Source organism: Podarcis muralis, chromosome 3 (genome assembly GCF_964188315.1).
Source record: "Podarcis muralis chromosome 3, rPodMur119.hap1.1, whole genome shotgun sequence".
NCBI lineage: Eukaryota > Metazoa > Chordata > Lepidosauria > Squamata > Lacertidae > Podarcis > Podarcis muralis.
Genome location: NC_135657.1, coordinates 63,173,247 through 63,187,852, shown reverse-complemented (window position 1 = coordinate 63,187,852; position 14,606 = coordinate 63,173,247). Strand labels below are relative to the sequence as shown.

Genomic DNA, 14,606 nt, shown 5'->3' with positions numbered 1-14,606 from the left:
ACAGAGCATGTTACTTCCGGGTTTCGCCGCTCGCGAATGCGCAGACGTTCAAAATGATGTCACGCGCATGCGCAGAAGCGGCAAAAAGCGACGCGTGCATGCGCAGACATGCCTCGCTGGTTACGTTTGCTTCTAGATGCGAACGGGGCTCCGGAACGGATCCCGTTCGCATCTAGAGGTACCACTGTACTGTGTATTGTAGAGGACTGTTTACTAATGGGAAAAGTTTTCTGTTGACATCTGTGTCAGGGAGACCCAGCCCTTCAATCTCACTTGTATAAACACAAGCTTAGGTGTCTGTGCTTTGCTAATTTTCTGCCATCAATATTTACTCAATAAACCATTGTAGCTTGTGTAGAAGGCTTAGGCATGAGATGGACACCTACGCAAGAGACAGGATGAAGTTTAAACAAAGATTGATGGTTTATTAAGGTGGGTGCTAGGCTTATAAGGGGATACAGAGACCTACGTCCAGGTCTTAAAGTGGCTTGATGACACTAGTTTTTCGCTGGTTTTTACCTCCGGCCAAATTCCTTAAACCTCTAGCCCAGCCAAATACTTCCACAACCCAGTGCAACTACTGGGGATCCTCTGCCTTTGTAAAATTTCTCCTGGCCGCTTAGAGAGTTCAGCTAACTTTAGAACACAGCTTACTGGTAAGACATTTCCAGTTGTTTATTTCCTTGACATCTGATGGGAGGGCATTCCACAGGGTGGGCGCCACTACCGAGAAGGCCCTTTGCCTGATTCCCTGTAACCTCACTTCTTGCAGTGAGGGAACTGCCAGAAGGCCCTTGGAGGAGGACCTCAGTGTCCGAGCTGAATGATGGGGGTGGAGACTGAGGCGGTTAAGGGCTTTAAAGGTCAGCACCAACACTTTGAATTGTGCTGCGAAATATTGAGTTTACTTCCAAGTGTCTGATTTTGTGACCCTACCAAAGTGCCAAGAAAAACTGGTTTTTTAAACAGGCCCCCCACTATGTTTTCATGTAATTAACTTCCTCATCTTCAGAGACCCCCTGTGGCTTGCATAAACAGGAACCCCTCTGTTTGCTATGTACTGCAGTGACTGCTGTGGCTGTTGGCAGGCATTGGTCTCTGATATCTTTTTTAAATGAAGTGACGCTGGAGAAGTCTCAGAACTTGTTATATCCAATACCCCAGTTATTTTCTGTAAAACCACGCAGAGAAAATTAGCAGCAGGCACTACGCCTTTTGATAGAAGTGGTGTGTGCTGTAGCACTTGTGTTGCAATGGATGTCATAAATGTGATGATTGTCAGCATTTATAAGTGACTACTGACAATCCCAGATTGTGAAATGTCTAAAAATCAGGAAATGCAGGTGTGAGTGTTGGCAACATCTAAGTATCATTTTCAGCATTCTGATATTCAGTGGATTTGAGACACTAATAATTGTGCCCCAGGTGAGGTTCCCTAACATGTAAACTGGACTTTTCCTTTATTATTTGATTGACTCCTTATTTAATAATAATACTCTTTGATTAAATATGCATAATGGCAGTGAATGTTCCCCATCATTTTCTAGTCTACATTCCCATGTAAGGATAACAATTGGCAGGCAACTTACTGCTTCAAAGGGTATCATCCCACCTGCTGGTCTCAAACACCCCACCCTTACAATATTGGGGAGCCCCTAATCAGCATTTCACTCCTTTGCTCTAGGCTGCAGTCCAACAGGTAAGGTAAGGTCATTGTGGCAAAAGCTAGGACAGGGCACTTTCAGAGAAGTGGCAGGTCAGATATGGAGAGCTGAGATGCATCTGCCAGTCTTGAGTCAGACCTCCTGCTGCTCTTTCCCCAGCATGCCCTGGGGCTGCCACACCTTCCCTGTCAGCACCTCCATATCGCATGGCTGAGAGAGCTGCAATGTTGCCTAAAGGAAGCTTACATTGATTTGTCATCTCTATTATATGGAACTAATCACAGGCAATCCAGAGGGATTGTTTATGAAATCCATCTCTGCTCTAAATGAGCAGACAGCGAGTGTTCTACATGAGCATTGGCTGAAAATAGGACTCTGAAATGTCAGTGTATGATCTGTCTAGTCTTTGATCTGTCTATGATCTACCATTGATCTGTCTAGTAAAATTGTAAAGGGAAGCCTGAATTTATGGGACTGTTCCTGTTGCTTGGCTGTGGTCTGCTAATCCCAGGAGCGCATTGTCACATTTGACCTTTGGTTTTGCTCTTCCTCTGGGATATAAGGACCTGCCGCAGATGGGTTTTCTTTGTGCTCATGATACAATTGGCTGCTAGTTGTAAGCAAATCCTATTGAACTCAGTGGCACTTTCTTCTGAATAAGTTGCAGAGGATTGGACTCACATCTTTTTTTCTGGACTGAGCAAAAGTTTAAATGTAATGCTTGCATGGCCATTGCTTTCGAGCATTTCATGGACACCAGCATCTATCTGTAGGCAATGCATAAAGCTTTTCCCAGGGTGAGATGACTTTCCTGGAATCACAAGAAGCCATTAATGAAATGCTCCCTAAGTCTGTGTTGCAACTTTAGAATTCAGAGGTGTTAACAGATTATTTGTGCACTGAGACTCAACTGTGTCAAAGTCACTGTGTCAAAAGTTATTTCACTAGTTTACGAGTACTTTCAGATGGAGGATTAATCTGCAAATTTGTAAATAGCTGCAAACAAATCATTCTGGTATCTGAAAACTGGTGACGGTTTTTAAATGGAATTTTCAAGAGAAAGGGTCAATCCAGATTAAATGAAGGGAAAATAGGGACTCACATTTGATTTCAACGACATCATGTGAAAGTTGTGGAAAAAAATGCATGCATTAACAGCTTTGATCCCATGATAAACATCTGTCTGGAAGCCCTCTGCTATACAGAGATGATTTATTTATGGTTGTACCAAAGTCAAATTGAGGCAGAGACATCTGGAAAAAAAATTGCATGGCATTTCAATTGTGGTATGACCTTCAAATTATTTAGAATTCCTAGTATGACTTACTCATCAAAAGGCTTTCCTAGGCTCATACGGTGTGCTTGAAACTGATTCTGTTCACAGAAAATATTCAGTTAATGTTAGCTTCACCCCTAAATCTACTGCTGCCACTTCCAGAATATCACTATTTGTGGGGTGGAATTCACTTGCAACAAACCCACTTCCAAAAAGAATCAGAATTTTTCCAGTAAGGAAAATGTTGGGGAAACAGCTGGGAAAGTGGGAGGATGACAATTGCTTGATGCACTGTAATATAATCTTGTTGTTGTTGTTTAGTCGTTTAGTCGTGTCCGACTCTTCGTGACCCCATGGACCAGAGCACGCCAGGCACCTCTGTCCTCCACTACTTCCCGCAGTTTGGTCAAACTCATGCTGGTAACCTCAAAAACACTATCCACCTACCGAAAAATCAAAATGACTGTTTGGAATCATATAAGTTCCTGAATATTTTGTGCAAACAAATCCTGAAGTTCAATAAACAAGTTGTCTGGTAGCAAGCTGTGTCATAAATGAAGCGGATCTTCTACAACTGGCATTGGTTATGCAGAACTCAGAAGCAGTAGAACACGCACTCACCATCATGGTGACTCTTAATGAATACTGAACATGCCACTCATATCCTCCCCAACTAAACGAGAACAAGATGATCAGAACAAGATGTCCTAACACCACAGAAACATCAATATGTCCCCTCGTACCGTTTCACAACTCTTCAAGAAAAAGAAAAACCCTGCAACCCACAAAATTCCAGTGATTCCAGATGTTATTTTCTCACTTCTGAGGAGTAAACTGGACATTGAATTTGTGGAACTTCTGGCTTTAGCTCTCTTCTAAAAGATTTTTGCTTTTCCCCACCTCAGTAGTAAATATCACCCTATGGCCTCGGAAGTCTTGAAACTGCAATTCACAAACCATTTAATCATACCTTCCAGCATCTTCCAGATGAAAATAGATACCATTGTTTATATCAAGTGAGGTTTGAGAAGGTTGCCACCAAAATATCACCTTGCTGACATTTGGACTAAATTGGTTCCTCTCCCGTCTGGTGACAAATGTGAGGAAAACCTGAAGAGCAAAGACTAACAAAAAGGAAGGTCTCACAATCCTTGGAAATGAGCTCATTATAGAAGGACAGTAGCAGACATCTTACACAAGAGTCTTCCCCTAGAGTCTGGAGGAGAGTGCAACCCACTGAAATTTATTTATTTGCAACTGGTACTGAACTTAATGGGACTTATTTATGAGTACGTAAGATTGCACTGCAAGGGCTGTTACCCTTTCTGGAAAGCTGTTTACCATCATTGCCTCCTTCCTCCTACTGATATCTCATATGATGCCTCTGAGAAGATCAATGGACCCATTTACTACTATGAAAAGGTTTTTGTAGGAATCTGAGCAAGTTAACAGAAATATTTTTAATATTTATTCACATACTGCATTAGTTGTCCATGACACCAAGGCTTAATTGGGAAGTCTAATGTAGTGCAAAACTCTAAATGGCTTGAATAAAAGTTGCTGAGCTCATTTTCCTAACAAGACTCATTTTCAGGAAGTTATGCTAGAATTAAAAATAGTTATGGCAATGTTTACCTTAGGAAAACACAGAGAAAGAAACGCAGTGAGAGCTGATGTAATCCAACACCCTGAGATGGAGCTTCAGCAGAGACCTCATCGCTGTCATAGATAGACTACTATTATTGCCTTTTGTGAATTACCGTATACACATTTCTTATTGCCCTCCCTAAAGATGTTTGACTGCTGCTGATGGTGCAATCTTTCTGGCATCAGGCAAAAACTTTCTTATTTACCCGGACACTTTGAATTGCTGGTGTTTTAATGTGGTTCAAGCATTTCAGCTGTTTTATTACTGCATTATGATCAAATTGTTGTACACCACTGTGAAATCCAAATAGGCTGAAGTATACACATTATTCAAGTAAGTAAACACATAGGGTGATCTCCACTGAAGTCATATTCAGAGTAGGCTCATTGAAATCAATGGATTTAAGCCACTTAAATCAAACGATTTCAACGAGGCTGCTCTGGGTATGACTAACATTGGCCATCACCCATAAGTACAGTAAATAATATAGACGAAACTAAGATGGTTAGTTTATTGATAAGAAAAAACTCCAACAATTGGGGATTTGGATTTAAGCACACACACAAAAACACACACACAGCCCTTTGTCGTATAATTTTACAAAAGCACCATCAGGTATACCACATTTGCAGTATGGAAGCCACTATAGCACCATTCCAACCATGTCACTCTGGTGACCTGAGAAACCTCAGGCAACATGGGGTTGGTCTACAAATTACTTACTGAAAGCCCATTGGTGTTAATAATTTTTGATGTGCTGTTTGGCAAGCATGATCCAAAAACCATTTAGGCTGACACACAAGAATGTCAACCATATCTCTACAGTGCAATCTTAGGCATGTATTTTCAGAAGAAAATCCAATGGTGTTTAATGGGGATTACTCCCAGGTAAGTATACATAGTATTGCAGTCCAGTCCCATTGACATAATATCAGAGTTAATGTTCTGGAGAGTCAGTTGAACAGCAAAAGCCATCAGATAGTTAAAAACATTTTTGTTAATTATATCTTTTTAGACAAACATAAAAAATATACATTTATAGAATGTTAAACATATCGTTTTATAGTGTTAAACCAAACAGATAATTTCTGGTAATGTTTGCTCTCATACAAAGTGCTCTTTAACTTCCTAGAAAAGGTTCATAGAAATTTCATAAATGGAATTTGCATATGTATTGCTTGGCCTTTGTACCAGCTACTGTGGTTTTCATCCTTGCCCAGCAGTGTTCATTTCTGAACATAGCTAATATAATTTTAGCACAGCCAGTCAAATAGAACAACATCATAAAAAGAAAGAAGATACAGTTCAAAAGTTTAAAAGGGCTTGTGAAATGTCCAGTACCTAGAAAATGTTGAAAATTACATATGGGTGTGGGGGTTTTTGTTTCCTTTTTTGAGAGAAATGTAAATACGGCTTATGTTGCTTCTTTCCCTTTAAGCTTTAAGTAAGATGGATGTTAGTTCCATTATCCAGATGGGGAAAAATTATGAATGGAGGACTAAAAATGCATTTCAGAAGGCAACAAGTGTCAGTGCAAAGGTGACAGAACAAACCAGGAAGGTTGGAATACAGTTGCAAATCCACTTCCCAAATGGCTGTCAATAAGTTTACAAACCTGAGGAAAAAGTATTTCGAAACTGCAGTTTTAAACTTTCATACATGCACAACAGTGGTAGAGAGACTCAAAATTGTTTTAAGTGGTATATGTGAAGTCTTTGCGCAAATGTTGTTGCTCCTCTGCACAGGGCTTTGCTATGTGGTGACTTTGACTATTTTGTTCAGTCCTGAGAAGTATGTAAAGACTTTTCCATGGGCTTCTGTAGGATTTTTTTGGGGGGGTGGGAACAAATTCTCCAAGCAAGCAAGCAAGCAAGCAAGCAAGCATAAATAAATAAATAAATGGCATCAGATAAAAGGTCTAGTGACTAAGGGATGGCAGAGTGTTGGTAGACCTTAGCTGAAACCCTCTGTTCTTCCCCTAGCTTCTTTCACCTTCTCCAGCCTTTAATTAATTGCACCATGGCTATAAGCAGCTTCACAGCCATCTCCCCACTGCATTTCCCCACACGCTGTTTGCAAATGTTCAAGGCAATGTAAATAAACAAATAAACAAGGGCCAGAGAAACCAGCACTGTTAAAAAAAGTAGAGCCCGGCTGGATTTGACTGAATGTCCATCATGTCTGGCATCCTGCTTCATAGTGGCCTATAGGAAGCCCCAGAGCAGGACCTCAGTGCAACAGTGATCTATTCACTTGTGATTCCAAGTAACTAGTATGCTGAGGCATTCTGCCTCTGGATAGTGGAGCCGGAACATAGTCACCATGGCTAGTAGTCATTGATAACCTTATCTTTCCTGAATTTGTCTAATCTTTTAAAGCAAGCTCCCACCTTGTGGGAGCAAATTCCATAGTCTGTATATGAAGAAGTGCTTTCTTTTTACTGCTCCTGAATCTTCCAACATTCAGCTCCTCTATCATGCCCCCTCCCCTTCTTGCCTTTTAACTCAATTAGGTAAAGATAAAGGGACCCCTGACAATTAAGTCCAGTCGCGAACAACTATGGGGTTGCGGTGCTCATCTCGCTTTACAGGCCGAGAGAGCTGGCGTTTGTCCGCAGACAGCTTTCCGGGTCATGTGGCCAGCATGACTAAGCCATTTCTGGCTAAACCAGAGCAGCGCACGGAAGCGCCATTTACCTTCCCACCAGAGCAGTACCTATTTATCTACTTGCACTGTGTGTTTCGAACTGCTAGGTTGGCAGGAGATGGGACCGAGCAATGGGAGTTCACCCCGTTGCTGGGATTCGAACTGCCGACCTTTCGATCGGCAAGACTAAGAGGCTCAGTGGTTTAGATCACAGCACCAACCATGTCCCTTTTAGCTCAATTACAAAGTGTCAAATGTTGCAAACCTTTCCTCATAGGGGAGCTGCTCCAGCCCCTTGAGCATTTTGGTTGCCCTTTTCTGAACCTTTTCCAACTCTGCAATGTCCTTTCTGAGGTGAGGCAAACAGAACTGTGCAGTGTTCTTAAGTGTGGTCTCACCATAGATTTGTATAATGATGTCATTGGCAGTGTTATTGAGTGTATGCAAAGAAAGAAAAAAGGAAACAAAACTCTCTCTCTCTCTCTCTCTCTCTGTGTGTGTGTATATATATATATATAACAGGTGTGTGTTCCATGTGCATTTACAAAAGGAGCAGCCAGCTCTTATGTACACAGCATGTTTCCTCTGCAGTAATGTCTTAGTTCAGTGGGGATCACTTCCAAGTAACCATGCATCAAACTGTAGCAGAAACTTCAAGGAAGGTAAGTTTGCATTTGCAAGACTGTTTCTTATTGGATGTGGGAGACAAAGATGAACATCAGATAGGCCTCGGGTTTTATTTTTAGAGATGGTATGCAATAAACAACTATTTCCCATAGTTCCCAAACCGTGGTTCCCAAAATGTGATCCACGGACCACCAGTAGTCTGCAAGCCTCATTCTGGTGGCCCATGGCATATCTTGCATTAAATATTCATCTTGATTTTATTTGAATCTTTATTGCTTCTTTTATTGTATATTATTTATTGTATTGCATGTTATTGAACTACCATTTGAATTATGTGAAATGCAAACTGTAATACAATAACATACGACAGTGGGGAGAAAAATAATTATCATATAACACCTAGCACAGCACATGGCACTTGCTACAACAGGCAGAAAAACCATTAAGTGTTCATCAGCCAATTCCCAAGTGGTCCATGGGGGACAAAAAAGTCAGTTCCATCTTTGGATGATGCCTTTCCATCTTTTTTGTCCGTTTTCTGTTCCATTTTCGCCTGGAGAGGTGAGTGTGATTTCTGGAAGAACCTGTGCAAATAGGAAGGCTGGAAGTCTTCCCCTCGCCCAGCCACCCACTTTCCCTTCCTCTCCGCAGAGGAAAACGCTGCCTCTTCACACTCTCCCGTGTAAACAACCCCGGTCACCTTCCTGCGCCGCCTGCTTCTGGAGCCACACATTGCCATCTTCTCAGCTTCCTAACAGATATATAATAAAGCCTTTGTGGTGATGATGATGCCCGTCCTCTAGAAAGCTCCTTCAGGGGGACCAGCAGCACAGGCTCCTCTTCATCTCCCGGGAAGGGTGCGCGTCAGAGGAAGGCTCCTGCGAACACGAATGGGGGAAGAAGAAAAAGCCACCGGGCTCCCCAGAGAGCGCGCGCGGCCAGAGGGTGGGGGCGGGGGGAGGGGAGGCAGGAACCCCAGGAACCCGGAGCGCCGACTTCTTCCCTCGCCCACCTCGCGCGGCCTGAGGGAAGCCCGCCAAAGCCAGGCAGGGGGCGGAGCCACGGCCCTTTTATTAGCCGAGGGCGCAGGAGGCGCCGGGCGAGAGAATGGAGAACAGCCAAGCCAAGGTGGCTCCTCCGCCGCTGGAGAAGGGCTTCGGCAGCGACGGGCCGGAGAAGAAGAACTCCGCCGCGGTGCCCATGCTGGCGGCTATGGAGGTGGCGGACGAGCCGGAGAAAGCGGCGGCGCTCAGGGCGAAAGTCAAGGAGCCCAACCCCTACAAAGTCCTCTCCCTGGTAAGGAGACTCGCCGCCCCCCTCCCCGCTCCGGAGCCAGGCGCCTCGAGAGACCCGGGGACGGAGCGGGCGCAAAACCCGTCCCCCGGCCGGCAAAGTAGCCTACCTCGCAGGGCTGTCGTGAGGCTCCAAGGGGACGCTTCTCTTCCACGCAGTCACCAGCTCGCTGGGCGAAGGCAAGCTTTCCAAAGTGATGGTTGGTGACCTTCGTCTTTTTGCAGAGGGAGAAGCAAATATTTGCTTGGGCCACTCTGTGAATCTGGCTAAGGGACCCAAACGATGTGGCTGGCATCCTAAAGTGACGCAGGCTTTGCTAAAGCACCTAGGCATCAGCACAGCTTCACCGAGTGGGATGCCTTTAATTTAGGAGGAACAACAAACATGCTGCCTGACCTTTGGCAAGTCATCTCCTCCCAATACAGGGGAAAATACTATGTGTGTATGAGAGAGAGAAGGTTTGAAATTGGCCACCTACAATTTTCACTGCAATGATTCAGTGCCGTAACATGTGAAGCAACAAGTGAATAAGAACCAGGTGCCCCGAGCATGTGCAGAATTAAATTTCCTCGACATTGGTTACTCACATTCCACACCTGCATGTGTTGCATCAGACAGCAGAGGATGTTAGGAGCACGCCAGATATGCTTTAACCACAGCATCTTCCTTTTTGAAAGTATTCACTAGTAGGGAGCCAGCTGATTTAAACACACTAATATTGGGGCATTGAAAAACTTTGGTGTGTGGTGAAATGGTGGTTCGCCATACACTGGACTTAATAGCTGACATTGCCAACGATTTGTGTCTGTGAATTAATATTCAAGAGTCTAGTATGGTATTTGCACTCTTTAAACTTTCCTTGGCACTTGACTTTAGAGTAGTAGTTGCAAGTTGGATTGCCCCACCTTTCTAATGCAAGCTCATCTGGGATAATGAGGATGGCAATCTGCATTACTGACTATCACAGTGAAGTAGTGAGAGTTATTCCAGATTAATTACTGCACATTACAGAGGAGTGGCCTTCTGCATGTGTAAACTGCAGCATAATTTATTTCAAAGGAATGGTTTGAAGGTGAACTGAGTTAAGATTATATTATAACCTGTTCTTGGGATGAAGTGGGAAAATAACAAACAAAGACAGTGAGTGTCATATTAAGATGCAGCTGTGCTGCTACACTGCCCTGCATGATTATGCCTTATGTCCACTCCCATTGCTGACCCATCTTTCTTAATCTGTCAATTACATAGTGTGATGCCAGTGGTGAACTGAGCATTTTTCTTCATCATATTTTGATGGAAAATCTGATAAAACAGAATCGCTTTTTGAGAACTTCGCTTTACATGGAATTCTGGAGGAAAGTGTGCTAATATATCCCTCTACACATTTACTCCTTTTCTGAGATACTTAGCTGGGGTCAGGGCTGTCCCAGAGGAGAACATCTGATGCAGCAGTGTTCTGCTCTTAAGAGTGAGTCACACTTCTGGACCCAGCTCAATGGGTAGTAGTTAAAGCCTGGAGATACCATAGCCTTCACCATCTCAGGATTTGAGTGTGGAATCTTAAATCTCTTTAGTGGATTACAGTCCCTTTGACTTGTAACAGAGATATCTTTGATGTTTGTTTGAAAAGTCCTAGCCCTGGTTTTGTCTCATTGTTTAGTATGCTAAAGTGATGAAGTGCAGGCAGAACTGCATGGGTTTGTGTGTGTGTGATTAGATATGTCTAATCTTTTGGAATTTATCTATCTGGCTCTTAAGAAGGTTGTTTGGAATGGAATCCTGCTAGGTATCTAGCTGAGAACTGTCTGAAGAAATGTTTGTTGCAACTCAAATAGCTTGCATCAGGGCTTTTTCTCAGCTGAAACTCACCAGAACTCAGTTTTGACACCTCTCAGTTGGGAGGTTTTGCCACTGGGAGAAGCAAAGTTACAGGGAACCAGGCAGAGGGCCTTCTTGGTAGTGGCGTCCTCCCTGTGGAACACCCTCTCTCAGATGTCAAGGAAATAAACAACTATCTGACTTTTAGAAGACACCTGAAGGCAGCCCCATGTAGGGAAGTTTTTAATTTTTGATGTTTTATTGTGTTTTTACTATTCTGCTGAGAGCCACCCAGAGTGACTGAGGAAACCCAGCCAGATGGGCGGGGTATAAATAATAACATAGTAGTAGTATTAGTATAAGAGAACAAGGGAGAAGTTCATGGTGAGTTCTGGCACCCCAATTTCTAGAAAAATAGCACTGGCTTGCATCATGTTTCAACAAAACTGGTGCCTACAGTATTTTGAAACACCCATAGTTACCCACAATTGCCAATATAATTGCTGAACCTGGCAAATAAACTTTTAGAATTGGTTTACTCTCCACTTGTTTTATGAAGAAGAAGAAGAAGAAGAAGAGGAGGAGTTTGGATTTGATATCCCGCCTTTCACTCCCCTTCAGGAGTCTCAAAGCGGCTAACATTCTCCTTTCCCTTCCTCCCCCACAACAAACACTCTGTGAGGTGAGTGGGGCTGAGAGACTTCAGAGAAGTGTGACTAGCCCAAGGTCACCCAGCAGCTGCATGTGGCGGAGCGGAGACGCGAACCCGGTTCCCCCGATTACGAGACTACCGCTCTTAACCACTAAACCACACTGGCTCTCTATGGTATCATGTGTGCAGCAGGTGTGAGAATTGTTCCTCAAGCCTTTACAATTTTTAAAAATAGAAGTACATATCAATTTAAAAAGGATTGCCTTTCCCTCTCTAGGTCAAATGTTCCCAATCTGTTCTGTAACATAATGAGCAATTAAGATGCTTGGCTATATGACTAAAATATGAAGACTCACCTGCTGTCAGGTTCTAAACTGATTAATTGGGTTGTGCACAGTAGGCCATAAAACCTTTGAGGTATGGACTATGACCTTTGTAAAGTTAGTCATATTGTATCTTGAATATGTTGCTGTTCTACAGTATAGTAGAGAAGAAAGAATGATGGAATGGATAACATGAAGAAACCCCAGATCTAAGTAATGACTAGATTTTATATTTTCAAAGTAATGGAAGATCTGCCATGACTGTTTCTGTATCTCATAAAGTCCACAATATTACTCTTATTCTTATTTTATCAGTCCCTTTTCTCCAAAGAATTAAACTCAAAGCAACTTACTGTATAGTCTGCTTCAGTTTACTCTCCATTCAGTCTCCTCTGTCTTTTAGACTATTAAAACTACAAACTTTTTTGTTTTAACATCATGCCATTTTTCTCTTTCTCTACAATGCTTTGGTTAATGTCCAGCTTGGTGAAGAGTTCTGAAGAAGTGAAAAGCTTCCTTACTATTTTGTGACATTTGGTTGGTCCTAAGAAATGTATTGCTCTACTCTGGATGTTTCTATGAACCAACATGACTGTATGGGCCTTTTCTAGGAGGAGGATGCATGGACCAATGCTGTATCTTTGAAGCAATAACAGTGCGTTCCTAAGCATGTCTACTCAGAAGCAAGTCCTATTGAATTCAGCAGGGCTTACTCCAGGGCAGTGGGGGTTAAGATTGCATTTTAAATGATCTTGTTAAAAATATCAAGTTGTTAAGCACTGTTGCATAATGGCCTTTCCAACAAGAATACAGTATGGCGAGAATACACAATGTAGACGGGAAGCTGAGGAGCAGAGAGAGAGAATGGAGTATGATGAATGTGTCTGTAGGACAGTGGAATGTAGTGTGTTTGGTGCATTGATATGAAATGTTCTGTGTTTTGGAAGCTACTGCTGGGTATTTGGGATACCAAAGGTTGTTTCAGGACTGCTTCTGATGTAACATTTTATGCTTAAAAGTAGATGTCTTGAACCGTTGAAGATTTGAATATTCCCACATGGAGACATTGCATAGTGATTAGTCATCAATGAACTGCATCTGTGAACAGAGTATGACTAGAATGGAGGATTAGGAGCCGTTATATTTTGATTATTTATTTAATTATACATTATTTGATTGACTTGTTTCATTAATTTCACTGCTTATAATTTTTGAATATTAAGTGGTATATAAATACCTGAAATAACAACAACAACAGCAACTTATTTCATCAGTTTCTAAGCCACTCTTAATTATGATCCCAGAGTGGTTTGCAGTAATTTAAATGTTAATTATAAAATACAATATCGCAGAACTAATTAAAATATCAAACAACAATAAATAACAGCAGACAGCAGATGACATCAGTTGTAGCTGACATTGTTACATCAAGTTCCCCCAAAGGACTGGGTGAGGAAGTGTGTTACTAAAAGCCAGGGTGCTTTCAGACTTGTTATTTTTGGATGGGATTCAATCACATACTAACAAACTCAGGTTGCACAATTACAGTTGATTTGGAGGTCTTGTGCAAGAAACCAGCTTCCCCCAAAAGCTCGTACTTTTTGTGATAAGCAAAGTGAGGAGAAAATACACTTGCTATGATGCCATGCCGTCTAATCTTGCAACAACAGACACGAATGCTTAGTAAACATTCTCTAATCTCCCTGCAAACTTATCAGGGCAAGTGCTCAAAAGCAAGTAATCTGGTAGCGCCTCCAAACTGTAGCAGTGCCACATGCATGTCCAATGAGAGGGAATTCCACAAACGAGGAAAAGGCCCTATTTTGTTTTAGTGCACAGCAGGCTACAACCTATGGTGGAAGAATGAGAAGAAACAAGCTCTCAGGCCCAAGGCAGGGTGATATACAATTTCAACATATGATGCTCATGGGAGCATAGAATCTCGGACTGGAAGAAGCCCACAGCATTCTGATTTCTTCCCCCCACTGCAATTTTTATTATTTTCTTTAAACAACCAATGTTACCACACAAAGTTGTTCCAGTTACAAGCTTTTATAAGGCAGAGTGTAGTATGGAAGGAAAGAAAGTATGCACCAAGGTATTAATGAACACGGTTTGTTCTTGTGCTTGTAAAGAGTCACCTTGTCAAAGGGACCTTGTGCCTTGTGCTTTACCCTGCATCCAGTACGAGCCCCCACATGACTTCTCCACATAGAAGATTGAGAGTCTGGGGGATATACAGAGTGCTGACTCTTATTTCTGCAGAAGAGGTGCAGATACCAAACCTATCCCTTTTTTGGCATTCCCCTTATAACCCTCCTGCAAGAGAGTCCCAATGTTATTTAGTATCCAGGTTTCCATTAGTGGCTCCTAAGCCTTGAGAAGGCCATCAGAGTTTTCTATATATATATATATCAATGTGCTGTAAAGCATTGAGGCCAATCGTCTATCTTGCAGGTTTGATCTGGTGCACAGGGATTCAAAAAGTGTAAGGGAGTGAGTGGACTCTTATCTCCTTTACCATCCAGGTAAGCCACGAATAAGCATGCCTGAATCAGCAGAAACCATTTAATTGGTATCTCCTCCAGCCATGCAGTGAGGGCCTCCTTCCTGATGGTTTAACCCCTACCTATCAAGTCTCAAATTCTATAGATTCTCC

At 42.5% G+C, this 14,606-nt stretch overlaps 1 protein-coding gene and 1 long non-coding RNA gene across 3 annotated transcripts in view; one reads left to right on the top strand and one right to left on the bottom strand.

The window, feature by feature from the left end:
- Positions 1–7,773: 7,773 nt before the first annotated feature.
- Positions 7,774–14,606, top strand: part of ENPP1 (ectonucleotide pyrophosphatase/phosphodiesterase 1) — a 47,298-nt gene continuing 40,465 nt past the window's right edge. The window contains exon 1 of one of the 2 annotated variants that reach the window (XM_077925988.1): positions 7,774–7,896. In XM_077925988.1, the coding sequence (XP_077782114.1) occupies positions 7,864–7,896 (33 nt within the window). In that variant the 5' untranslated portion in view covers positions 7,774–7,863. Of the gene's footprint in view, positions 7,897–8,732; positions 9,158–14,606 lie in introns of those variants that run through there. The other variant, XM_028723438.2, reaches the window with a different exon arrangement.
- On the bottom strand, positions 8,113–9,646 carry LOC144327262 (uncharacterized). Its single transcript, XR_013392243.1, has 2 exons — positions 9,264–9,646; positions 8,113–8,739 (listed from the first exon to the last, which is right to left on the bottom strand). It is a non-coding gene; the product is annotated as an uncharacterized LOC144327262 (long non-coding RNA).